Source organism: Lentinula edodes (assembly GCF_021015755.1).
Source record: "Lentinula edodes strain Le(Bin) 0899 ss11 chromosome Unknown C8R40scaffold_6, whole genome shotgun sequence".
Taxonomy (NCBI): domain Eukaryota; kingdom Fungi; phylum Basidiomycota; class Agaricomycetes; order Agaricales; family Omphalotaceae; genus Lentinula; species Lentinula edodes.
In genome coordinates, this window is record NW_025764312.1 from 819,947 (window position 1) to 844,110 (window position 24,164).

Below are 24,164 nucleotides of genomic sequence, written 5' to 3' on the forward strand. Positions count from 1 at the left end.
GACATGGGGTTAATCTTGGTGCGCATGGTCGCTGGTGCTTCAGGTATGAGATCAATTGCATGGTCCCAAGGTTGGTGGGCAGGTAATTGTTTGGAGGCGGATTCTGAGAAAACCTTCTTGAAATTGCGGTACTGCTCAGGGACCATTTCTTCAAAGGTTTTAACAGGTTTGTCTCGGTTGGCTTCCTCTGCTAGCTGCTGGGAGTAAGTAAATCCTGCGGCGCACCAGACTTCCTCAGTCTGTTCCTCTAGGATTCCTGCTTTTACCCATGCCCGGCGAGTTTTATGATTGGCTCAGATTCGGTGTATTGGTGGTTCCTCCACCACTGCTGATTCGCTCTCTTCAAGGGTCGCTTCTAGTGGCACCTCAATGTGAGGGGGTTCAGCGGGAGGTTCCAGGTTCGGGAGTTCAGAGATTGGGCTTTCTGTGTTAGCGGCGACTAGATGAGAGTATGAGATCTCCTCATCTGGGACTTCTTCTATAGCTACTCGAGGGGGCTTTACTGAAAGTCGTCCTTTCTCCCAATCGATCTCCGGATTTACCTTCCGTAGCCAGGGGAGTCCAAGGATGACGTCTTCACCTCCTAGGTTGGTGATCAGAAAGTCCATCCATCACTCTTGATTATCCACTGTGAGTGCTAGGCATGCAAAATGGGTTATCCGTCCAGCTCGGTTAGGTGTTCCATCGATATTAAAAACGTTGATTGGTTTATGAAGGAGTGCACATCTTACATGGTTCCGGGTGGCAAAGTCTTGGTTTAAAAACAGGGCGGTAGCTCCACAGTCTACCATGGCTGCAGTTGTTATACTATGATTCCTTCCTCTTAGTCTCACATGAATTCGGAAATGTGGGGAAATGGAGTTTAATTCCCGGATCGACGATATTGTACATGATGGGTGCGAGTCATACGAAGAAGCAGCGAACATAACAAACTGATTACGGGGTACTCTCGGTGCAGCCGAAGCGGGTACCCTCTTTAAAAACCCTGTTGAAAGCCAGCGGACAAGGAGGACATAGCGTTAGCACGATCGGGTAATTCCCTTATTTGACCAATCTGGTTGGAAAAGTCCTGGTTAGGGGGGGCTCGGAGTAGCAGGTACGGTTGCGGGAGCAGATGTTGGGGTCGAGGAAGCGATCTGGACGGATTCATTTGGGAACAGGGAGAATGGCGCAGGTCCCGTAGCGGATATCTGCTGGCGTCGGCCTCGGTCTCGTCCGAGTCCCATGAACTTGTCTTGGCAGACTGCTTCCAGATGTCCTCGGCGTCCACAGTAACGGCAGGTGGTTTCTCGGTGTGGGCAGTTTTGCTTGACATGACCTTGGGCACCACAGCCGAAGCATCGTCCTCGCATGCGAGCTAGGAATGCCTCCCTAGTATTCCCATTACTAGTGTGGGTTGCATCAATGTCCATAGCGTGGGGGTCAGCAGGAGTAGTGTGAGCGGTATGCATGGGAGCGTGTCCAGAATTTTGGCCAGTCATGGTGGGATCATGCAGGTAGACATCCACCGATATGGCCCATTTGATTGCCTCCTTCAGAGTCAGAGCAATTCCTTGGGCAATGTCTACGGTGATGAGATGTTGTCGGATCTCTGGAAGTAAGGCAGTGAAGAAACGTTCCCGCAAATCAATATCAGACATTTCAGTCCGATCTCCGATATCCTTGAACTTCTGAGCGAATTCTGCAACTGTCTGCCCTTTACTTTGCCTGAGATTCTTGATCTCGCTACGGGCTTCCATACCTGGGTCCATTGATTTAAACCGTTGGGCAAATTCCTTCAGGAACGTATCCCAATTTCCTCCGAAAGGGGGATTTTCCGTGCTGAAATGTAGCAGATGGGGAGTTGCCCAATCTCCGGCACTTTCTGTGAAGAAGCCCAGGGCAGACTTGATAAGTTTCACTTGGCTTTTGGCGAGATCAGGTTGTTCTGATGCCCAATTTTGGAACTGAGCCATGAAGCAGCGAGCTTCAGAGCCGTCTTTACCCTTGAAAACCTCAGGTTTGTTCATGCTTGACTTGGAGGACGAGCATTCCTCCATAGCTGTAGCAAGGTTGGCTACTTGTCTGATGAGCTGAGCCATGAGATCCTCAGCAGAGGTAGGTGGGGCAGGCGGGGCAGGTGGGGCAGGAGTCGACATAGTTGGAGTAGGCGGTCGGGGATAGGGAATTGGCAAGAAGGTGGTATCTTCTACGGTGATTGGGTTCTGGACTGAATTGGAGAGCGCGTGGGGGCAAGGCTGAGAGTCACAGTCGTACCAGCTATCACCAATATGGTGGACGTGATGCTGATCTCTGGGGTTAAGTGCGTGTTGGAGAGTGGAGCAATTGGTTGTAGCAGTATGATCAGAGAGATCTACGGGTGTAGAAGATGTGATGTATGCGGATCCTGCAAGGACAACCTTATCGGTAGGCTGTCAGTGCAGTAATGGATCTTGACCTAATGTCATGAAGCGGCAGAGGCAGAGTGACTAACGGAGCAGGAAAGCGGAGTGACTAAGCAAGGCGATGAGGCGGAGCAACTAAGCAGGTCAGTGAGATGGAGCGACTAAGCGGAGCAGAGGCAAACTGGTCCCAGATAATGACAGAGTTATATTGAGTATCATAATCACAGGTAATAGTAAGTAAACACATACCTGGTCCCAGATAATGACAGAGAGGTCAAGATAAGGGACCAGGCTGTGGAGGGTCGGCTATATATACATAATCCGATCTGCGAGAAACAACGATGTAATACTGTACAGTTCAGGGGCAAGGAAGGTGGCGGAAGCCGATAGAAAGAGAAGGTGGGTCAGGTGGATCAGTAATCAATGGGGGTTGACAGCGATGGGATGATGTATCGTACAAGTAAAGGCATCGAGACAGTGAGAAAGGGAAAATGATAGGGGCTGCGTACTTTATGACAAGGTGGATCAGTAATTGATGGGAGTTGACAGTGATGGGGTGATGTATCGTACAAGTAAAGGCATCAAGACGGTGAGAAAAGGAAAATGATAGGGGCTGCGTACTTTATGACAGCCTCGCAGTACTTCGATTGTTCTTCTAGTCATTTTTCTCAACCATGCAACCTGATTGGTCTATTAGACTAAATTGCAGTCTTTTAGATTAATGCATGATCTTGTTCTAGAAAGAGTATTTGACAATTCCTGAGTTCTAGAAAGTCATTTCGAGTCAATCCTTGGCTCATGGTCACTTGAGTAAGTTCTTCCAAACTCCTGCCAGTGTAAGGTCCAATAAGAATACCCTTGGTATGTTATACATGAATGGTCATCCTTCAGATGTAGTCCAAGTCTGGTATAATCCTGCTTGACAAACAGGTAGACTTTTTATCTGAAGGTAGTATTGGGGATGGGTAAACTAGCCAACTTGTGGTAGTATGGGTTTATAGTCCCTTTAACTATTAGAGTGATTCAGTATTGACTTTGACTGTCAATCTGGGTCTCAATTACAGTCCTCTTGATACAAATCTACACATGAAAGTGTCACAATTCACTGCATAGATGTCTAGCCAAAATTTAGGCGTGTCACCGGGAGGTCAGAACTGAAATAGGAAAGGTGTCAGGATGGGCTAGATGCCGAGAATAGGATCATACAACACAACCCCCTGGTTAACTCTTTTGCTCCTGCAAAAGCAGATGTGTATAAACTACAAGGGTTGATAATCTGTAACAAAGATATAATATAAAATGGAACTAAAAAGGAATTTGAGATATCAGTACACAGTATCATTGAAAATGAAAAAAAACCTCGGAGATATAATTACAAGGGATCAAAAATGAGAAAGATCAGAAAAGAACATCAGACCATTTGTCGTTCAATCAGACCGGCTGTAGGTCAAATATTTACTTCTTGCTGTTGCCAGCGCTTTGACCTGTTTTCATTCTTTCATGAGCATCTTGTCATTGAAGGTCAGCAGAGGCATACCACAGAAAAGGGTCTGGCAATTGGGAAGGAACTTTGGAGTAATAGGGTCAAAGTCGGGTGCCGTTATAAAGGTGTCGAAGGATGTATCCATTTCTAGTCATCAGCTAGTAAGTATTTTTGCCAGAAACATCTTGAATAATGAAAGGTCCATCCCAGTGAGGATGAATCTTGGACTGACGTTCACTCTTCCTCAGGACCAAATCTCCAATACCCAAACCTCTTTCTTTGTATTCATCTTCTTGCTTTGCTGCCTCCACTTCCAACTATTCCAAAGCTTTTGCATTAGCCTCTTCACAATATTGTTCCAAGTTTTTAATATGCTTGAGGCGTCGCTCTTGAAGGACTGAAATTTCGACGTCGGAAGGAGGGATGTGGAGGGTGTCATATACAGTATCACCAGGAAGACAAGGTTCAAAACTGAACATCATCATTCTGGGGGAATATCCAGTGCTGGGATTTTTGTGAGCGCGATGAGCAAGGAGTGCATCTGGTATGTACTCATCCCATTCTGTCTGTTTGTCTGGAGCACAGAATCGAGCTAAAATTTGGACTAGTGTATCATTAAATTTTCCAAGATGAATCCTCCTGTTGTAGGGGCGATATTGCACTGTTGTCTAACCGCGATCTATCAACCCCTCAGAGCTCAGCGCAGTGGTCTCTGCACAAGCTGTGGTCAACCGGGCACGAGGGAGTCGTCAGAAGCCTTCTGTGGGACGAAAAGGTGAGTGATCATCTTTTATCTTACCTACTTTACGTAGAATGGCTAATTTTACATCTTTGCTTAAATAGGATCAAGTCCTAGTCACGGGCGGAGAAGATGGAAAAATCTGCGTCTGGCCTGGACTATCCCAGGGCGGCCTTGGTGGGCGGGGTGTCGTTGTCGAAGATGAATCTGCCATGGACGTCGATTCTGATTTGGGCAATAAAAGAAGTCGTTCAAGGGATATGGATTGGGATGCGGAAGACGTTGACCCAAACGGAAAAAATGGGAAACGTTTGAAGAGATAACATTTACTACAAGGACTACCATATTGAGCATGTTAATTTTTTTCTGGCTATGTTTGACTTTTTCCTCTCGAACTTCAGTTCCGTCTCCCCCATCACCACAACCACCATCGTTATTCCCTATCATCGAATCGGGATTGCCGCCACAGCTTCGCATTTACAACATTGACTCTCAGCCAGCAAAGTTGAGTTAGAAAGATTTTACAAGTACTCTGAGGCCAATGCTCAAGGAGAGTCAGGGCGGGCATAGCCACCGAGCGGATGTAACCTGTGTTGTCGCTTCGAATTTTGAAACAACGCGTCCGCACAAGCCTTGTCAGGTCCTGGGTCGGTCTCTTCCTACAGCCGTTGTATTTCAACAGTGGCTCGCTGACATATGTTGGCGTATAATCTAAAACTGTACCTTCTTAAAGACATTCCAGTGTCATTTCAAGCGTTCAAGCGACGACAAGCTTCAATTCTTGAGACTGCGCTGCCTGGCGCTATGCCAAAGGAGGGACTGAGCGGTGCCTACCAAGGTCGACCGCTCGCAAAACGCTTATGGTTGATTGACAGCCACAATGCACTACTAATTCCAGACCTCCACGAATGTTCAACGTTCAACGGAGGTAACGATTCTGACTGAAGTTCGCTTAAAAGGTGGTCTTCACTAAGGAATCGAACATTCACCTCGCTTTCGTCTTCGTGGACCTGCTTATGTCTCAACCCAGGTATTTTCTCGCTTGATTTTAAGCTCATTCATCTACGACTTGGACATTTCTCTTCCTTGCTAACCCGACCCTAATTAGCGCCCCAGTCGCCCCGATTGCACCTCTTGCCAGTGCTGCCGCTGAAGTACCAACTAGGCAAGTCGACGTCTTTTGAATCCCTAGTCTGATTCGAAAAATTCATTGACCACACAGGCAAATGATCATCGAGCCTTGGGCCAAGCGTGAAATCAATATTGTTCTTCTCGGCGAAATCGCTACCGGAAAGACCGCTCTGGTGAACCTCATCGCGAACATGTGTCCTGGTTCCACACTGGAAGACCTCGAGGAGAAGATCGAACTCAGTAATGAGGCAGGGAACAACGGAGGCAGTCAAACGATCCAACCTCATCTCTACAGTATCACGTGTGTCAATGGGCAGAAAGTCAATATCCTCGATACTCCTGGTCTTGCTGATGGCCGTGGGATGGCTAAAGACATCGAGCATATGAAAGCGATCGTTGACGCCATTAAGAAGAATTTTCATACCCTCGACGGGATTGTCATTGTCGAATCGGGTTACTCGTACCATTTAAGTCCACCGTTATATTCCACGCTGGACAATCTATCCCACTTGTTCCCTGATTCTATCGCCAATAATATCGCCTTCGTCTTCACCGTGGTAGGACCACCCCCTGAAAAGCCTCATTTCGTCACCACTTCGCTTCGAGAAGAGCTGCAAAAAGCACCCCAATGGTCGATTAACAATCCTCTTGCGCTGTGGTTTAAATATCAGAAGAAACTCGCAGAGGGTTGGTCCGACGAAGAGCATCCCCTAGAGGAATTGCATGAAATGACTCAGCATGAATACAAACGGGCAATAGAGATGCTTTCGCAATTGTTCCAGTACTTGGACAAATGCAAGGCCCAACCTGTGAAAAGTCGAAGGGAAGATGGGGTGTAGGAAGGTGAAGGGGAGCGAGATTAGAGGAAGTGAAGTGATTCATTCGATGGGGCCTTCTGTAAAAATAATGCAATTTTCGTGTAAGAGATAAATTGAAGTACTGTGTCAAGTCATTGAACATGCTTATGCTTCCTCTTGCCCGTCCAGTTGAACGACCAAGTAGTGTATGTTACAGACAGATAATTCCATGCGCATGAACTTGCAGTTGTATTTCTGTCTATTCTATCCAACTACCGTCGCGCCCATGCCTAGATTCTATGCCCCACTGGGACAAGCGTCGCGGAGAGACGAGGAGGCGGAGTTCTGATTTCCAGTTCGGCATGGCGGTCCGCGCCGACGTACGCAATTACTAATCAACAAATGAATTCTTCCTGCTTCAGTTTCCAAATTCTTCCACACAATGTCGCGATGGACCCAATACGACGAAGTATATCTCTCTTTAATACTTATGAGTATTTCTAAACCTGTTAAAGGACAGCTACCGCCTACCTGAAGGGATGGAACGTATAGGCTACGATTCAGATAGTGGCAAGTATATATTTCGGGACAGAGATGGCTCAGTCTGGCAAGGTCCTGAGGGTGCTGAATACGGAGAGATGACCAGAGGTATGCTCTACTCTCCGCATACTAACACATGCTGATTGCAACCATTGTAACAAACACTAGTATCAGGTTCAAGTGACCAAGAGGCTCAAGCAGTCATGGAAGAACCTAGTGTGCGCGCTGACGGTTACCAGCCACTTGCAACTGATGTAAGTGTACATGCATGTAGATATACTCCTGATGCTTACCCCAGTCCCCAGATTCACTCGGACGCCCCCTTAGCTTTCCGTCGCCCAGTGAACGCAAATGCTTATCGAACTCTCGCACCCTTCTTTCTCCTCATCGGCGTAGTCCTACTACTTGTTTGGAAGCTTACACACTCCGGATGGTCCACTTCACCAAGCCCATGCCCTGCGAATGCGACTACCCCGTATATGATCCAACCAGGCGATTATTGCTGGGACATTGCACGGTCTCATAATTGCACACTTGAAGAGCTAGAATCTTTGAACCCTGCTGTTGATTGTGGCACTTTGCGACCAGGGGCGATCGTATGTCTCCCAAAAGCCATGCTGTCTTCGTCTTAGAATCATAGTTGCTTCTGCATTTCGTTTTCGATATCTATACATCTACTTCAGGGACTTTAAATTTATTTATTGCGGATGTTGTACGTGTACATATTCTCATTGTCGTACTAATATTGGAACTTGCTATCTTGTCTAATTAATTTCTTCTGGCATCCGATTTTCCGTCTGTCGCAGCTGAAAGCTCGAGGCTTTTGTTTTTGACACAAAAAAGAATGGGTGAGTTTGCCATATGTACCTCGGACTGACCTGAAAACGCTGATGACCTGGATTCATCCGATTGCAGTATATGTAATTTGATACTTCGACTCTCGAAGCATGCACTAAAAGACCCGAACGCCTGCAGACGCCGTGCTTTGAACAGCAATAACCAGGCAATAAATGACATGTTGCATATGTCCCAGAACAGGCGTTCCTGTCTCTTCCTGTCTATGGAAAATATTTCTCCCTCGCATTCCCTGGCAAAAGGCTGGAATTCACAACCCATTCAACAATATCATCTGACTCTGACATGATTCTGGGCTCGAGATTGTCAACCGCAAGGCCTTTCTCGAAGCCTGAACTTGATGTGAATTATCCTTTCATATAAAACGGTGACGAACAGATTGGGGTCCCTTCATTCAGGCAACATTATGTTCGTAAGCGTCCGTGCTCTTGTGTGCACCATTCTAAGCTTGTTGCTTCTCAACGTCGCTGGAGCACCTTCAACAACGTCGGAAGCTACTGTAGATCTAGAGGGCTTGGTTATCAGCGACCTAGTGAAGAACTTTTCTGCCTCAATTGACGTGCGTTCTTTCCAGAGTGGGTCGTTTTCAGGATGTTCACAAGTCTTCAAATTTGTAGCTTGAATCTTTCCTCGATAACCTCATTACGCGAGTGCTTTTTTTCTTCGATTATCACCCAGTCTATCCTCCACTAACAGCGAGGTATCAGTCTTGATTTCACTGGTATCTTCCATTATCCCAATCTTCCTGCAATCGTACTCACAAGTAAATTTTACCCGCGAACAGCAGGAAACATTTTGATTCTTGAAATGACCCTTGAAACAGTATCGGCCCTCACTGGAGTCAATGGCACGGCTTTCATGAGTTTTAACCACACCTTCGATCCTCCTGTAGTGGTACCCGTTCTCGGTACAGCGGATTCTGGAACAATCGACAATGTACTCATGGTGCAAGGCACTATCAACTCCCTTAATATCATTCCTCTTGGAGAACTTGATATCCTGGATATGAATATCACTGCCCGGTGAGTTCTTCTTTCGGCATTTCCATCCACCCGCTTGACGTTTCTGCCCAGTATCGGGTCGCTCGGTGGTATCGGGGGTATACCTCTGCCATTCAACGGGCTGACGCAAAGTGATGTTCCCACTACGTGAGCTTGTTTCCAAATCGCTTCATATTCTCTGACGCCTCTTGTAGGTACAGCCTACAAACTCTTAGTGTTTGAAAGTGGGTACGCTGAGAACATGGCATTCAACGTCAAGTATGATTCTAGCAGTCGCAGGATCTATGTAGTCAATTTCTTGTCCCAATCTCATCAATGTTTCAAACTCGAACATCACTAAGTACATACTCCTCAGCGTGGTAGAACGACGTGTTTGTTTTTGTGTCACAACCCATGACTAAATATTGAACAATCTCAGTCTTCATTAAGTACTAGGCTTCACTGTCGTGGACCACAACTTGCTTGGTACATTTTTGTGCGCGCCGTGAGGGGGTACAGGGCCTCCATAGTGGAACCTTCCGAACAAAACAAGTTCAAAGTGTACCTGCACATCAAAAATGTCCTGTTTTGGGGTAGAATAGGCCCTGCAAGCAAGGTGAAGTTCAGATCAAGTTCATACGTAGGAAAATAACCTGTTACTTCTGCGCAGTGGCCCGCCTCCCAGATCGACCACCTAGACTTTCATCATCAGTCTATTTGTCCCCTTCAAAATTTTGCCTAAGGATTTGCATTAGTTCCTCTGATTCTCGTGTCCAGTCAATCCGTCCTATGAGCTGCACACTTGCGGGCCCTATATTCACTGTTTGACTTATGGGGGGGCTTTTGAGGGGGTTTGGGCTTGAGCATAATTCACATGATTGGACATTAAAATAGACTGCAATGCGCTTCGATTCTTGTAAAAATCCTCAAGTTAGTTGTCACGGTATTGGCTACATATGCTCTTAGAACCGGTGATCTTTTCTAGGAACCTTTCTTCCTTAGGTAGCGTTAAGAGCGCGACCCACCTATCACAAGGATCTCCTGAAGAAGAAGCACGCACCTCAATATAATCAACATCAACATCTGACTCTCACTCGCATGTCCAAGCTCGGGGCTTTCCCGACCGTAAGTAGTACAAAATAGCGTTGGCAATGAGGAGATCATCGTCCTGTGCCACCCTGATCCATCATGTTCGTAAGTGTCCATGCTCTCGTTTTCACTCTCTTGAGCCTGCTACTCATCCATGTCGCTGGAATACCTGCACCCGCGACGGATGCCACTGCTGATCTCGGAGGACTATCCATCGGCGATATCATCAATGCACTAGGCATCGGACTGGTACAGAACATCTCTGCTATAATCACCGTGCGTACTTTCCTTTTTATCAACAACTGCTTTTCAACCAAATTGAAGGCTCGTATATTCACTACAGCTCGAATCTCTCACCACTAACCTCATTGAGCAAGTTTCCGCCATATTCTCGCTGCCTGTCCTCCACTAATACTGAAATATTAGGATCGACTTCACCGGTATTTTTCTTTTCCCTAGGCTCTGTGTTTTTCCGAAAGCTTAACTGGGAACAGTAAAAAACCCTTTGATCATTGAGTTAACCCTCGATAGGGTGTCAAGTCTTGCTGGAATCAATAACACGGTCTACGCCAGTTTTGACCACACGTTCGATCCCCCTGTAGTTGTTCGCCCTCTCGGCACAGCAGATTCGGGCACCATCGACAATGTACTCTTGGTGCAAGGAGCTATCAACTCTCTGAACATAATTCCGCTTGGGGAGCTTGATCTCCTGGATGTTAATGTTAGTGTTCGGTGAGTTTCAATTCATTACTTCACATTGTAGGTAACTTGACTATCAATATTTGTAAGTGCCGCCTCGATTGATGGCTTCGGAGGTATACCCATTCCCATCGATGGACTGAAGCAAAGCGATGTTCCTACTACGTAAGCTTGAGCGGCATTGATTTTGAATCATCTCTTTGACAATCTCTTTAGTTACAATTTGGACTTGGACTAATTGAGGAAATAAAAATATGCCACATGGGGAGACTCAGATGCATCCTGCATCATACTGTCTTGAAATTTGTGTCTTATGTAGTAGTACAATGAGATGATGGTTTACCAACATACACCAGGTTAGAGATATCATAAACAGTGTTTCGCATACGAAGATGGAGACCATCAATGTTTTATGCCGCCGTGCCACAAATCTACATGGTCAAAACATTGATGGTTTTCAATTTTTGTCCTCTGCCTCTCTTCGATATCCAGAACAAGATCAGCAACGCCAGCCCAAAACAAAACTGGTAGACGAACCTTAATAAGAAGTAACCTGCAATCATCCATCATGATCTCATTCACATTGAAAGTATCTTTGCTGATGACCTCCACATAAGGAAGACACGAGACGATATTCTCCCTGAACACTCCTCGAACATTGACTTTCGTGGGTCCATTAACGACGCGTCTGTATCCGCCGCGATCTCGGATCATATCTGGCGAGCATCCACCAATCTCCTGAACATCATACGACGGGGAACAAGGTGTTCGGGGCAAGGGTGGATCCTGAGTACCCGGAATTTCCTCCTCTTCTTCCAAAGCCTTGGAAATCGAATACGGGTTGAAGTCCCGTACCCGAAGAAATTTTGGTAACGTGCTCGTGCATCCCAATTGGCTTTCAATGTCACCTACGGCTTCGTCGAAAATAAAAGCATCTTCATCTTCGTCTGATTCGTCTCCGCCATTGTCTTCGTTATCAGAGTCACTGTCACCATGTCTGTATTCTGAATTTCCACTCAAATCGCGACTGCCATCACAATGGAGTAAGTCCTCTAAAGCGGCTCTATCGACCACGCAGTCTGCTGTGCGAAGACCGTATATTGAACGTTGCCAATCTTTGCTTAAGTGCTCTAGGAACCATCGTGTATTCTGAGGACCCCATGCTTCCCAGGGAATAGGGATGCGCGATTGTGTGCTAGATGGAGTTGCTCGACCGGAGGTCGAGGGAGAGGTATCGAAGAGCATGGATGAAGACCCCGCGTGAATAGCTCGAGGAGTGGGAAAGTTAAGGAGATTGTGTGAAGTATCATCCGATGAGACAGATGATGCGGAGGAGCCTGATTGAGGGGAAGAGGGTGCGGATGATGCGGAGGAGGAAACCAAGTCGGAGAGAACCGGACTATTATAGTCCAGAGTGGAAGGCGAGGACGCTTCAATTGCGTTAGGACCCTGCCATGTAGAAAATAGATCTATCCCTGCGTTTCCGGAAGAGGGTTTCCGAGGCAAAGGTGGATTTAATAACGTGTCAGGATGGAAGAAGAATACGAAGGGATATACGGTGTCTCTATTAGGCAAGGCAGATTGATACACGTATATGCAACACGCATGAAGTCGATCAGCTGGAGAGCAATGATATGTCTTTTCCTCCCCGGTAGGTCCTGGAAAACGTGGTGATGGATTACTGCTGAGACTGATGTACCAGAAGCTGTACGCAGGAGATAGCATAGGTAACTCGTAACAGGCGCGGAGAATCGGATTTGTTGGATCTGATATGGAATCCGAAAAACTATAAACGTCGAACAATCCATTTGGTTCCACAAGAAGAAAATGATCTTCAGACAAGAAGGTGAAATCGTCAATACCAAACAACGACTTAACCATGCACTGTTTAAGCAGTCAGTAAAAGAAGAAACATTGACGGGTATCGTACTGAGTTTGGAGAGACGGCTTGCCATTTGAACACTAATATTAACATTGAGACACAGGTTGATTTTCATACAATTATTGGCACACCTTCGAAATGGGCTCGTAGAGACAACAATGCCTCCTTGACGAGGAAGCCGATCACATCTCCCGAAATCTGAATTTGAACAGCACCTTCTGTCAAATTCAAACCTGGGAGCTTCCGATAGCACGGTAGTATTGGGGATGGTGCAAGCGGGTGCGGCTCGTTCAAAGAAAGCGTTCGCAGATGTAAATCATACAAGTACGGAGAACTAGTAGCCGCATCTTTAGCTATAGTTCAAAAGAAATTACGGATAGGGACCAACTCTTCATTCATTGAAACTAGAACAAGCAGATCCTGCGCGGGATCCATAGTAAAGTCGATAACGTTGACGTCGGTGAAAGTATGGGTGATACTGCGCTGTGCACCGGACATGACGCTATGAAGATCATAGAATGTAATGTAAGCTGTACGCCGGTCGATCTCCTTCCCAATTCCATAGACTCCTCCAGCAAATTCATATACTGTACCAGAATGATTTAATTTGAGTTTGTGTTGGGATTTGGGACTAAATGTTCTCCATGAATTTTCACGATCCCGAAGTATGCGAAGACGAGAAGAAATGGGAAGTTTAGAGGTAGGCGCAGGTTTCATACGACATCTTGCAAGCTCGATAGTAAATTGCAGAGCCGACGACTCGTTTATGATTCTCCGTAGACGTTTACAGACCTGAGAGCAGATGTGGCATTATATGAGGACACGATGAATGCGCTTCGAGCTCACCAAGTTGCACTGGAGAAGATCCTTGACAGAGAGGACCTGGAGGACGTCACATAAAATTTCAACAGGTAATTGCAGAAAGGATATTGCTCCAACGTCCATGGTGGTTCAATGCAGGTTCAGTGAAATGTATTTACTAAGTACGTACGGTCCGGTCGATTCGCGCAATCAGTCACATGAAATTCATGCGCAATCTACCTTTCCACGTCGAACATCTAGCTATCTAGTCCGGTCCAGCTTCAGCTCACCAGTAAATGTCAAATATTGGCGCGAGTCCTCCTATGTTATCATCTCCTCCTACTCGCACAATGAATGGACTTTCTCTGGGTGAAACGAGGTCCTCTTTGGATAGCGAACGGAGCAACCCTGCATCCCCGATACACGTCAATGGTAATGGTAGTGCACAGGCTGAACCGGATGAATCTCCGGACTCAATAGAGAGGCTGCAGAGGGAACTTCAACGGACTAGAGAAGAAAAGGAGGCTTTGGCAACACAGTATCGCAATCTACTTGCTAAATTGACGCAGATGCGTACAACGTTAGGCAATAAGCTAAAACAGGACGCTGTATGTACATTCGTTTCTTCAGTGTCACCCCAGCTCATTATTTGCTTGGTCCAGGAAGAGCTTGACCGCAGAGAACAACTGGTGCAACAGCTCACTGCGCAGAACGATGATTTGAATTCTACGTTGGAGACTTTAAAAGAGGAGCTCATTTCCGCTTCTGAGGAATCAGCACGTACCGCGGCCGAGCTAGATAATATGCGCAATCGTGCCTTTCAAGAAACTACTCATGAGAGTTTACTGCGAGAACGGGAACTACGGGAAACTCAAACCGAACTAGAACAATGTAGACTGGAACGCGATGAGTTGGAGAGGGTTGCATTGCAAGAAAGAGCATTTTCCGAAGATGCCAGATCAGCAGCTGAATCAATCACTAGGGATCTGGAGCTGGAAAAAGAAAGGCGGGCAAGGGAGTTAGTTGAACTTGCGCTACAGCGAGAAAGGGGTGACAATCTACAATCCGTTTTGCAAGATTTCCAAGCAGGTACTTCCTCGTCTCATTTTGAACGAATCAATCATCTCAGTGTTACTTTGAAGCAAAGGAACACGAGCTGCGGCAAGCTGTCAAAGACTATGAATCGCAATTAATTCAGGTCACTCAATCGTTGGCAGAGTACAAACATCGAGCATTGACAGCAGAGGCATGTTGAATACACTTGGTCTTGAACTAGATCTCAACCTTTCTGTAGACAAGTCTGGAAGAATCGCAAACAAATAATTCACGGGCGCAAGAGCTGGAAAAGGAGGTAAAGGAAAAGACGGTCCTTGTCAATAAGCTACGGCATGAAGGTGCGTTGCCCATGGACCACATTCCGAAGTAAGCTGTGACGCGGACATTACTAGCTGTCATAATTAACGAGCATCTAATGGAGGCACTGCGCCGACTACGCAAGAATTCTTCGGACACAAATGTGGACAGACGACTAGTCACTAATGTTCTTCTCTCTTTTCTGACTACCCCTCGGGCTGACGCTAAACGCTTCGAGATGCTATCATTACTCTCCTCTATCTTATCTTGGTCGGATATTGAACGCGAAAAAGCTGGGCTACAACGATCCCATCAACCAAGTGTCATATCTCCTTCTTCATCGTTCTGGCGCCGGACGTCCACATCAGATGGCCCAGGTAAAAGTGCAGATTTACAAAAGACAGATGAGACGGAGGTGTGCTTTCAAAATGCTGTAAAAATATTTCCCGATCCCCTCATCATTTTTGTAGTCATTTTCTCGTCTTTGGGTAGAATTTCTACTGACAGAGGCGGCGGCTGGAGAGTCACATTCTGCTGCCACTAGTCCGTCACGGGTGAACACTTCTCTACCCGGAAGTCCCACACTAAACGGGTTCCCAAGTTCAACTACCCTTAGCCCCCCATCTCATGGCTCACAACGGCGGTTATCCTCTTTTGGTTCTGCTGCAATGGCTAGCTCACCAAATCTATCCCTAGCTAATATGTCTCCGTCATGGAAAGGGAAGGAAAAGGCGATATCGGAGAGTCATACTTGAGCTCAAGAAGGCGATGATGGACGGATGGTTGCGCAGAACAATTTCTTATCCTTTACTTATTCCCATACAGCATCTGTTTTCAACTGCATGTTTCGGATCACTTGCAAGCGACAATGTACTATCATATCGTATTCACAGCAAGAATAGCGCGCAACTGAACATACATCCACTGCATGCATGGTTACTTCAAGCTACCTCAGGAGTACGAACACTCAATATGTGTGTTAGGTTTGTATTCCCCGGCTTTTCCATTTTATCATAGCTTCAAAATGCTGATTGAGACCCAAGTAAAAGAATGAAGCAAGGCACATATTCCTCCAGCTTTGCGGGAAATCCAACGGCTGATCCGAATTCGACCTACTAGTACATAGTTATTTTATGTTTGTGAATGCAGCAGAAATATTCGAGCTACATGGTTCGAGTGAATCGAGATTGGTATACAGCACTTATTTCGAAACTACCTGCATTTCAAGTCGTGTGCCTGGATATACTCCGCACAGTAGCATAGATATATATAAGTCTCCTAATCGTTGCTTTCAAGGTTCAAATTTTCAGAGTTTCTCCAGTATCCCACATTCCGCGTTGCGCCGCAAATTTTGACGTAATTCAAACAATTTCGGTCAATCGGACGATAATCCCGAATAATTTTCTCTTTCCTAGTCTGACTCTGATTCACCGACGTCCATGGGAGCAACCATCGCAGAAACTATTGGTGCTGCACCAGTTGCTCTTGGGCTACCTGTCCCGCCTTTCACTCCACATGCAATCTCAGTGTCTCTTCCTACCTGGCGCGACAATGTAGCTTATGAAGCAGGCGACAAAAGGGTAATGGATGTCATGACATGTGGGTACCCTCGATTCTTTATCGGCCTCGGCATACGAAAGGTAATGCTTAGAATATTTTTAAAAGGCCTACTTCTGATATCCGTTTTAGCTTGCTGAAATATGTGCCCACAAGTTTGGCGTTGATGGCGAAAGCGCCATGTTATTCCCAACTCAAAAAACTGCTGATGCTTGCCGTTCCTTTATACTGAGTCGCTCTGCTCTGGAAGGAGTGCCGGCACAAGCTCGACTCATTCAACTCTTGATCTGTCCCGAAGACAAGGCAAATAAAACCATACTAGTTAATTCCGAGGATTGTGACTGTAACGGTTCAGCCTCTCTTTTAGATCTCCACATCGTACTTTTTCCTTCGGAGGCATCTAAAGTAGCGATGCAATTCTGGCAACATTCTGGCGCCGGAATATCATCGCGTTTAGCAGAACAATGCCTCTCCCTCCTTCCAGAAGGTTCACCTACCTCTTCACCTGCGCCTCCACCCGCTCGCGGCATCTCTTTCAAATCCTCCAACAAACACTATGGTGTCAAAGGAGCTCGGCGATCCTCGCCTCCTACGATCGCAGAAGACTTGAATGCTGACCACAGTGTCTATCTAGAAGAAAGATACGGTCGAAATCTTCCAATAGCAGCTGCAGCTGCAGCCAAACGGGCTCTTCATCGCAGAATAGCGGGTGTGCTATTGCGCGATGACCCCACTGGCGCTCAAAGCCCCTTGCTTGGTCCTAGCACTCGAGGTGTGAGCGATGTGTCCGAAGGCGACGTTTTTCTTTACCCAGGAGGCATGAACGCGATCTGGAACGCACATCAACTTGCATTAGCTACTCGACCGGTGGGAAAGAGTGTATGCTTTGGGTTAGACACGTTTCAATATTTTCGAAGCCGTCCACTAATCCATGTCATCTCATAGGTTTCCCTATACGGATACTCTGAAGATCCTTCAAAAATGGGGTCCCGGATGTCATTTCCTGGGTCACGGTCTTGACAGCGACATCAATCAATTGGAAAAGATCTTGGAAGAAGAATCTAAGCTGGATCCATCCAAACCACCAATTCTCGCGCTATTCACAGAGTTTCCCTCCAATCCTTTATTGCGCTCTGCAGATCTCCCTCGTTTGCGAGCGCTTGCAGACCAGTACGACTTTTTGATCGTTATCGATGAAACCATTGGGAACTTCATCAACGTAGAGGTTTTACCGTTTGCCGACATTGTCGTGAGTAGCTTGACCAAAGTGTTCAGTGGGTCTTCGAATGTTATGGGCGGAAGGTCTGTTGTAATTTCTTTTACCTGTAAACAAAGATTTTAACAAAGTAAATACTTTCTTTTAGTCTTGTTCTCAATCCTAAAGGACGTCATTATACGATCTTGAGATCTCACCTTGATTCGAACTACGAAGACACGTATTTCGATCAGGATGCGATCTTCATGGAGCGAAACTCACGCGACTTCCAAAGGCGCATTAAAGTTATCGATATTAACACAGAAGCGATCTGTGATTTCCTGTACTCTCGTTCACAAGCTGCAGGGGTTCCCAATGCTGTGATCAAAGATGTGGCTTATCCAAAGTATACTACTCCTGCACATTATGCAGCTCGACGTATCAAAGCCAATGCACAAACCGACGCTGAACAAGGTGGCTACGGTGGCCTGTTCTCTGTCACGTTCACTTCGTCTTCAGCATCTCATGCGTTCTTTGACGCTCTTCCGTGTTATAAAGGCCCCAGCCTGGGTACCAATTTCACTCTCGCGTGTCCTTTTACCATCTTGGCTCACTACAATGAGCTAGACTGGGCGGCACAGTATGGTGTCGACGCGGATTTGATCAGGGTCAGTGTTGGGCTGGAGGATACTAGCGAACTGTTGGTAGGATTTGATCTGGCTATGAAAGCGGCAGAAGCTGCTGTTACCCAAAACGAAACGCTTTGAGGCTCATGGATAATTTTGCTCTCATGAGCCATCAAATGCCTCGTCATTCCCCTCCTTAACTTATGGCTCGAGTGCCTTCTCGGGTCCTCCAACAGGACTTGTAATAATCGATCCGGGTATATCCACAACACTATCATTTGTATCCAACTACAAGCACGCTGGGACGATTTCATGATTTTACTTTCTATTTTCTCTCTATTATTGCTCCAGTTCCTCCAACAGGACTTTTGATTCATGTATACCAGCAGCATTGTCATTTGTATCCAACTACAAGCATTTATCTATTAGTTATGTATCATTTTGAATATCTACTAGGATGTCTGTAAATAAATATGCACTTCAAACTTGACTTAAGACTCAGGATTCCAATTCCGATGCAGGTCGTCGGTCCAATTTCACTGGAACTTTGCTCATTTTGGTCAAATATTGATCAGAGGGAACGATATATCCTAAAAGAGATGACACCAGACGCGTTCGATCCACTGGACCGTCATTGGGGGGAGGAGGAATCACTTGAACAAGATTCTGCGAGTCAATGTTGTGGATTTCGATGGTGCCATCAGGGAGAATAGCAGTGGCATGAGGTAAATCCAAACCTGCGAGTAAAATGAGGAACGGGCGCGTAGAAAGAAAACGGCCTGCATACATATAGAGGTAGGATGTTGGGTCCATGTCAACGTCCCACGAACCGGATCACCAGAGCCGGTAAGGAATATGCCCATTGAACTTTGGCCAGTCCAAGAAACGACGAGAAAGTCACCTTCTCCGGTAGGGATGATGAATGGTTCCACAGGTAAGTTGGGAGCATCGAAGTCTTGATTTAGCGGAAGGATAGGTAATATCTCAGCGGTTTCTAAGTTGAGCATATTGTAGTTGATTTTGTCTGCGATACATAGGGAGGAGCCAATGCGACGTGCAAGAGTTCCACCTTGTGGGAGAGGAATTTCCTATCTCGACGATGAGAACCAGAAATGTTTTGGATAGCTAATACACACCTTTTGGTAGAACAAGCGTTGCCCTAACGAGTACATTGCAAGAGAACTTCTTTTGATCACGCAGAAGTCAACAGGTTCGAGACGATGAGGTCCAGAGGTTGGTGGCATGGGTTTCAAGAGATGGAGTTGGTCCACTGCAAAAGCAATGACATGTCGAATGGGTTTGATGAGTTGGTAAGACACGACATCTAGAGATGGTAGTGTGTAGAAGTGGATCTGGTTATCTGAAAAGACGAGGGCACGCGAGATACTGGGTAAAAGAACTATGTCTTCCACTGCTTTGTCGTTTGGCACGCTCTGACGCGATAAAATGGTATATGATTCAGCCTAAGTATTTGTATCAGGTATGAGCTTCTGGTAAATGTGTTTCGTTGCACCTTGTTGGAATCTCCTCCTTGAAGAGAAAAGCGCATAAGCTCCCCATTTGAGCATCCGATATAAAGTTCTGTTCCTGTCCTTCAAGTAAGCATGGATCTGGCGTTTCTCGCTCATTGCCCGAGGAATGACCTAGAGCTTGCCCACATCGTATCTGGATACCTTGTAAAACAGAGTCTGATAGTTCTATTCAAGTCGAAAGATTGAATCAGCTTTTCGGACGAGTAAATATCACTCACGACTGAACACATTGGTGATGAGCTCTTGAATTTGGTACGGTGGCACGGTCATGGTGGTGGAGGACCGGAAATTGACCTTGAACGGCCGGGCCGGGAGTATTCTAGATAGGCGCTGGAATGCCTCCACTGTTTTTCTTTTATGTAACCTCAATCTCAATGATCTAAGTGTTTGCATGCCATGGCTCACGGTCGAAGACCGTCACAATCCCTCATACACTCTCCAGAATTGGCGTCCAACTTCACAGCGACTGCTCCTCCTAGTGACGCTGAGGATTGGTTGACGCTGTGGCAAGCCTCATTCGCCAGAGGTGCCAGTTTCTTATCTTTAATTGAAATCAAAAAATCCTCACATTGTCATCGCAATAGACATCATTGACTCTCGTATTGTCGCTGTAGATGGACAGATAAGCGTAGAAGAGGCTTGCGACGTGAGCCTCAGTATTTCCCTTACTAGCTTGGTTGATATACATCTCCCTCTAGATTTTGCTCTCCGAAGACATACCATGTCTGGCTATCAAGTCAATCGATCATTCAGTATCTGGTCTCTTTGATGTGAGATAAACGCTTTCATTCTCGCCCTCGAGTAAACTGTTGCACATCTAGTTTTCCGATGTCAATGCGTTTTTGACTCTAGCCGCCACGAAACACACATTCTCTGCGGAAGCATTCCAAGAGAAGCCGCGAGTAGACGACATCTTCACTGCTGCTCGTTCTGGCCACGTTCCTGTATCCATTGTCAGCAGTGAGATACGCTGTTGGTATTTCTCTTCGCGGAAGACTCATCTTACAATTAGATCTTTCTGAGAAGAATCCGCTTCACACTCTACCATATGATGCCACGGTTGTTTCCCTTCTTGAAGTGTTTGCACGGGGTGCTCATCGAGGTGAGTTGATCATGCTTTATTCAAGACGCATAATGTCATTGTTATCTTTTTTCCTAGTTCTGATCAAATCGAACTCGTCCGAGACCAGTGAGGAAGAGTTTATTGGCATCGTTTCGGACCGTCGTCTTTTAACTTGGTTTTTATCTTTTGCTCAACAATCCGAGTCTGAATCTCTGCGGACATATCTTTCCAATCCACTGAGCTCCTTCTCCGACTCCCTACCTTCGCTTAATCTATTTGCATCCGTTGTGGCCACGGTATCGACGGAACCAGTGTTGGAAGCGATGAAACTCATGAGCGAAGAAGGTGTAAGTAGTATTGCCGTGCTGGAGGAGGAAGGTGGAACATTGCTGAGCGCTGTCAGTGTGACCGATATTGGGAAGATCGTGGTCCCTTCACAGAGCAACCAAATTCTGTCCCTATCCATACAACATTTTATATCCCTGATCAAGGTTTTTCCTTTTTTATCAGCACGCGCAGTTGGATTTTGATGACAGTAAATTTTCAGGGACCAGATGGTTCGATGGACGGGCAAGACCGATATCCAGGTATAGTGCTAACTTTCAAGGGCTACAACTTTTGTCCGATTCATTCCCCTTCTAAGTGTACTCTGTACTTCCGACAAGCACAATGCTGTATACAATACAGAAACTCCTCGCTAGTTCGTGATCTCAACCTGATGGGTAACACTCAAGTGACATTCCTCTAGCTAATGCGCACAGGGTATTCATAACCCAAGATTCCACAGTATCATCGCCCTTGCTTTCCCCAAAGTCCTCCGGAAACCTCGCTGGGCTCGTTTCCGTCGTCGACAGTGAGTAAATACTTTTATATGCAATAAAAGTCTTTCCTTCCTTTTATCTAGTCCTGTCACTCTTTGCACGCCTCGCGAAAGTCAAAGACGTCGATCCAACGCGTATGCAACGCCATCGTCGAGCGTCATCCGTCTCGTCCCAAGCTTCGTCTAAGGAGTCAGATCGCTCTAGGTCAAGCAGTCGGACTAGTGTGCGGAGGGCGTCGAGTACGAAGACCTCTCAAATAATGAGTAGTAATCAGAAGCGTAGATCAAGTTCTTCAACGACCACATCCACTACTGGTGCAGCTGGAGATACAACCAGTGCGAGTAAATTACCGTCCTAAGCAGGATCGTATGCTATGGATGTTGGTATCCTCAGTATTCAGGTTGTTGTGTTGGAATTGCCTTTTTCCTGTGAAAGTAAATATGTTCTTCCTTAACGTACTTGACTCAATAATTTTTCGTTCATCATTGGAGCATATGTATATCATTATCTAAAAGTTTATCGCCGTAGCCCACTTGGGGTGAGTTGGATCCGTCGGTAACGTAGGACTATGTGGTACTTAGAACGTTCAGCTTCCCATTGCTGCATATGTTTTTAAACTCTTCATTAACTGCAAGTAAGACTATAATAGTACTCAGTACTCAGGTGCAGGGAACTTGCTTGCATATAACTCGGGCTTTAAGTGCTCGGGTGGATGTTCACGCCCTTCACAGCCTGTTCGAGTACCTTTCTCTTTTTCTCCAAGTAATCGATACCTTTGGATATCCTATCCATTTCCTCGACACCTGCGCCCATGTTCATCTCGTGCTGCTCACGGAGCTTCAGGAGACCGATCGCAGAAAAAACGTACGGCATGAAGTTTCCAGAGAGCGAGTGCTTGTTATACTTTTCACAAGTATCCGTGACGCCGCTCATAGAATCCGTAATTTCTTGTTCGAGCTGCGCCATCTCCTTCTTTATCATCTCTGTTATGATGTCTATCTTTTGCAATTCGGTTTTCGCTGACTCATAGCGCCACTTCGACTCGTTGTCAATCATATTTTCCGTCGCGACCTTCTTTACCCACTTTGATCGATAGTGGTGATGATCTTCAGCTGGATGACTGCAGACTTTGCAGCGTCGCTGGAGGGGCGGAACGCCAGGTGCCTCCTCAAAAGCAGCGGATGACTTTGCAAGGGCCTCCGGGTCCAATGTAAAAGGGAAAGCGCAGCGTTCAACGCAATTGCTAAAACAGTTAACTGCAATGCAGAGAACATTATGTTCTGAACCAGTTTCTTCCATTTCGTGGTAAGGTCTATTGATGATCCTCTGGTAGTGTTGATTAGTTTGTTTTATGCGTTCCTAAGCATCGGCGAAAAAAAAATTCAGGGCTTGCATAATAAATCCTGAAAATAGCTTACCTGGTTCTCGAATTCCACCTGTAACTTTTGTAGTCTCATACGCTTATCCTCCGCTTGGCTTGCACGTGCAATTGTATTGGAGATGCGGGTTTCAATATCCACTGAAATGTTGTATAATTCGAGAACAGGTTGTGTAGGCTGAACCTTGCGCTTGTCCAAGTACTGGAAGAATTGTGAAAGCGTCTTCGTTGCCCGTTCGAATCGATGAGAAATTTCGTTCATTTCCTCCCTGAGATCCTCCTCAAGGGAGGGTTCCTCTCTGAGTCTCTTCTGATACTTGAACCACAGCTTAGAAGAATTGTCAATCGAACATGTATGAGTTGTTCGCAGCTCCTGTGGCAGCCAATTAGTGTCGAAAGAAAGCATCAAGGTGGAGGACACCATGGTAAAGATGAAGGCGACATTGTCAGACAAAGATTTAGGGAGCATGTTGGATAAAGCGTTCATCGTATAATGTGTTGAAAGGCCTAATCGGGGCACATGACCGCATGCGAGAATGACAATTGCGTCGATAGCGTCGAAATTCTCCGTGATAGCATGAACGATCGCTGCCATCTGCTCAGTGTCTTTATGAATCCCCCGGTCACCGGCTAAACCAGGAGTATCGAGTATGTTGACTTTGTGTCCATTGACACAGGTGATACTGTAAAGATGAGGTTGGATCGTTTGACTGCCTCCGTTGTGCCCCGCCTCATTACTGAGTTCAATTTTCTCGTCGAAGTTTTCCAGTGTAGCACCGGCACATACGTTCGCGATGAGGTTCACCAGTTCCGTCTTTCCGACGCCAGTTTCACCGAGAAGAACAATATTCATTTGTTGTTTGGTCCAAGGCTCGAGGATCATTTGCCTGTGTGGTCATGAAATTTTCGAATCAGACTATGAATTCAAAGGACATCGACTTACCTGGTGGGCACTTCGCCAGCAGTGCTGGCAAGAGGCGTGTTTGCATCTGGGGCGCTGATTAACGCACAGGTACAGGAGAGATTAGGTGTCCGACTACTTGAGTTCATAAATACAGAAATACCTGAGTTGAGACATGAGCAGGCGTTGCGAAAACGAAAGCGATGTAAATGTTCGATTTCTCTGTGAGAAGCAGCTTTTAAGCGAACTTCAATCAGAATCCAATCGCGACCTGTTGAACAAGGTTGAACTTTCATGGAGGTCTAGAATTATATTAGTGCATTGTGGCTGTCAATTAACCATCTGTGACGGTCGACCT

The 24,164-nt window shown here is 46.1% G+C and overlaps 11 protein-coding genes across 11 annotated transcripts; 8 read left to right on the forward strand and 3 right to left on the reverse strand.

The window, feature by feature from the left end:
- Window positions 1–4,391: 4,391 nt before the first annotated feature.
- Window positions 4,392–4,929, forward strand: C8R40DRAFT_1167403 (uncharacterized protein; the record flags this gene model as incomplete). The annotated part of the gene is made up of 3 exons (XM_046231012.1): window positions 4,392–4,411; window positions 4,516–4,642; window positions 4,711–4,929. 3 exons carry the CDS (start codon window positions 4,392–4,394, stop codon window positions 4,927–4,929), a joined length of 366 nt encoding a protein of 121 aa, XP_046089773.1.
- A 903-nt stretch (window positions 4,930–5,832) lies between these two features.
- Window positions 5,833–6,576, forward strand: C8R40DRAFT_1067086 (uncharacterized protein; the record flags this gene model as incomplete). The annotated part of the gene is made up of 1 exon (XM_046225859.1): window positions 5,833–6,576. One exon carries the CDS (start codon window positions 5,833–5,835, stop codon window positions 6,574–6,576), a length of 744 nt encoding a protein of 247 aa, XP_046089774.1.
- Window positions 6,577–6,908: 332 nt separating this feature from the next.
- Window positions 6,909–7,881, forward strand: C8R40DRAFT_781764 (uncharacterized protein). Its single transcript, XM_046236194.1, has 4 exons — window positions 6,909–7,003; window positions 7,050–7,182; window positions 7,243–7,328; window positions 7,380–7,881. The coding sequence occupies exons 1-4, from the start codon at window positions 6,977–6,979 to the stop codon at window positions 7,704–7,706; spliced, it is 573 nt and encodes a 190-aa protein (XP_046089775.1). The 5' UTR covers window positions 6,909–6,976; the 3' UTR covers window positions 7,707–7,881.
- A 360-nt stretch (window positions 7,882–8,241) lies between these two features.
- Window positions 8,242–9,339, forward strand: C8R40DRAFT_781757 (uncharacterized protein). Its single transcript, XM_046236193.1, has 4 exons — window positions 8,242–8,337; window positions 8,714–8,951; window positions 9,003–9,077; window positions 9,125–9,339. The coding sequence occupies exons 2-4, from the start codon at window positions 8,737–8,739 to the stop codon at window positions 9,150–9,152; spliced, it is 318 nt and encodes a 105-aa protein (XP_046089776.1). The 5' UTR covers window positions 8,242–8,337; window positions 8,714–8,736; the 3' UTR covers window positions 9,153–9,339.
- A 511-nt stretch (window positions 9,340–9,850) lies between these two features.
- On the forward strand, window positions 9,851–11,215 carry C8R40DRAFT_781808 (uncharacterized protein). Its single transcript, XM_046236195.1, has 6 exons — window positions 9,851–10,274; window positions 10,342–10,370; window positions 10,425–10,438; window positions 10,493–10,730; window positions 10,788–10,862; window positions 10,914–11,215. The coding sequence occupies exons 1-6, from the start codon at window positions 10,098–10,100 to the stop codon at window positions 10,933–10,935; spliced, it is 555 nt and encodes a 184-aa protein (XP_046089777.1). The 5' UTR covers window positions 9,851–10,097; the 3' UTR covers window positions 10,936–11,215.
- C8R40DRAFT_1090735 (uncharacterized protein) lies at window positions 10,979–13,540 on the reverse strand. Its single transcript, XM_046227487.1, has 6 exons — window positions 13,426–13,540; window positions 12,968–13,371; window positions 12,711–12,913; window positions 12,628–12,659; window positions 11,235–12,581; window positions 10,979–11,176 (listed from the first exon to the last, which is right to left on the reverse strand). Exons 1-6 carry the CDS (start codon window positions 13,522–13,524, stop codon window positions 11,129–11,131), a joined length of 2,133 nt encoding a protein of 710 aa, XP_046089778.1. The 5' UTR covers window positions 13,525–13,540; the 3' UTR covers window positions 10,979–11,128.
- Window positions 13,541–13,599: 59 nt separating this feature from the next.
- Window positions 13,600–15,647, forward strand: C8R40DRAFT_782157 (uncharacterized protein). Its single transcript, XM_046236196.1, has 6 exons — window positions 13,600–13,988; window positions 14,043–14,469; window positions 14,523–14,626; window positions 14,675–14,774; window positions 14,829–15,148; window positions 15,204–15,647. Exons 1-6 carry the CDS (start codon window positions 13,677–13,679, stop codon window positions 15,486–15,488), a joined length of 1,548 nt encoding a protein of 515 aa, XP_046089779.1. The 5' UTR covers window positions 13,600–13,676; the 3' UTR covers window positions 15,489–15,647.
- Window positions 15,648–16,172: 525 nt separating this feature from the next.
- C8R40DRAFT_1038052 (PLP-dependent transferase) lies at window positions 16,173–18,252 on the forward strand (the record flags this gene model as incomplete). Its single annotated transcript, XM_046223725.1, has 4 exons — window positions 16,173–16,373; window positions 16,423–17,180; window positions 17,236–17,592; window positions 17,655–18,252. 4 exons carry the CDS (start codon window positions 16,173–16,175, stop codon window positions 18,250–18,252), a joined length of 1,914 nt encoding a protein of 637 aa, XP_046089780.1.
- A 357-nt stretch (window positions 18,253–18,609) lies between these two features.
- Window positions 18,610–19,913, reverse strand: C8R40DRAFT_1167411 (uncharacterized protein; the record flags this gene model as incomplete). Its single annotated transcript, XM_046231013.1, has 6 exons — window positions 18,610–18,848; window positions 18,899–19,199; window positions 19,248–19,574; window positions 19,625–19,698; window positions 19,755–19,808; window positions 19,862–19,913. The coding sequence occupies 6 exons, from the start codon at window positions 19,911–19,913 to the stop codon at window positions 18,610–18,612; spliced, it is 1,047 nt and encodes a 348-aa protein (XP_046089781.1).
- A 93-nt stretch (window positions 19,914–20,006) lies between these two features.
- Window positions 20,007–22,131, forward strand: C8R40DRAFT_1090742 (uncharacterized protein). The gene is made up of 10 exons (XM_046227488.1): window positions 20,007–20,169; window positions 20,228–20,289; window positions 20,342–20,413; window positions 20,465–20,603; window positions 20,656–20,745; window positions 20,803–21,197; window positions 21,254–21,293; window positions 21,350–21,406; window positions 21,455–21,559; window positions 21,611–22,131. The coding sequence occupies exons 1-10, from the start codon at window positions 20,040–20,042 to the stop codon at window positions 21,883–21,885; spliced, it is 1,365 nt and encodes a 454-aa protein (XP_046089782.1). The 5' UTR covers window positions 20,007–20,039; the 3' UTR covers window positions 21,886–22,131.
- A 92-nt stretch (window positions 22,132–22,223) lies between these two features.
- C8R40DRAFT_1038207 (uncharacterized protein) lies at window positions 22,224–23,788 on the reverse strand (the record flags this gene model as incomplete). The annotated part of the gene is made up of 2 exons (XM_046223735.1): window positions 22,224–22,886; window positions 22,946–23,788. 2 exons carry the CDS (start codon window positions 23,786–23,788, stop codon window positions 22,224–22,226), a joined length of 1,506 nt encoding a protein of 501 aa, XP_046089783.1.
- Window positions 23,789–24,164: the final 376 nt, after the last annotated feature.